Source organism: Morus notabilis, unplaced genomic scaffold (assembly GCF_000414095.1).
Source record: "Morus notabilis unplaced genomic scaffold, ASM41409v2 C11316496, whole genome shotgun sequence".
Lineage (NCBI taxonomy): Eukaryota > Viridiplantae > Streptophyta > Magnoliopsida > Rosales > Moraceae > Morus > Morus notabilis.
The window spans coordinates 1-798 of record NW_010385040.1 but is presented as its reverse complement, the minus strand read 5'-3'; the positions used below and the strand labels follow the sequence as shown (position 1 = coordinate 798).

At 56.6% G+C, this 798-nt stretch overlaps 1 protein-coding gene across 1 annotated transcript; it reads right to left on the bottom strand.

The window, feature by feature from the left end:
• Window positions 1–5: 5 nt before the first annotated feature.
• Window positions 6–794, bottom strand: LOC112094888 (acidic endochitinase-like; the record flags this gene model as incomplete). The annotated part of the gene is made up of 1 exon (XM_024176595.1): window positions 6–794. A coding segment is annotated over one exon (789 nt), but the record flags the coding sequence as incomplete, so codon positions are not given.
• Between the last annotated feature and the right edge of the window lie 4 nt (window positions 795–798).

Genomic DNA, 798 nt, shown 5'->3' with positions numbered 1-798 from the left:
CCCTTTATGGCTGCGCTATAACCATTATCATAGTATTTGCTCCAAAGCATGACTCCTCCATACTTGGCAGACCCCTTAATCTTCGGAAGAACCTGAGAAGTGAGAACAGCAGCAGAAATAAATCCGCCGCTCGGGGCCGCTGCCTCCGACGCCGGCAGCCCCAAGAACACCTGCTTGGCCTGGCTTGAAGTCCACTGGTTCCACGCTTTCAAAAGATTGTCAGCATTGCCGGCATAATGGCACTGAGCGTTGTTGTAGAACTGAACCCAAACATAGTCAAAGAGGCCAGTCTTTATAGCCCCATCAAGATGGGCATCAGGATAAGGGCACTGCGGCGCAGCTGCCAAGTACACCTTCGACTGTTGGCTGCGTCCGCTGAGAGACTTGGCAAGCTCGTCCCAGAACTGCCCCGAACCCGCCTCGATGTCGAAGTCTATCCCGTCCAACACCGCATCCCCAAAAGGCCTAGAACCCGACTGCCCGCCGAGGAAGTTGTTCCAGAGGTAGTCCGCGACTTGTCTTGCGTCGGCGGCGGAGGAAAGCGAGTAGCTCCCTCTCCCGCCGCCGATGGAGAGGAGGACCTTGATGCCGCGGCCCTGGCATGCCTTGATGGCGGAGTTTAGGCTGCTGCAGCCCCCGCCAGTGGGGTTGCAGTGCCCGGCCAGGTTTAGGACCGGGGTTTGGCCGTTGCCGAAGGTGGTTAGGAAGGCTATGTTGACGAATTGGTAGTTACTTGTGGCACAAGTATCGGTCAAGGTGCCTTCATTGCCATTTTGGCCCCAGTATATGGCAATCCCA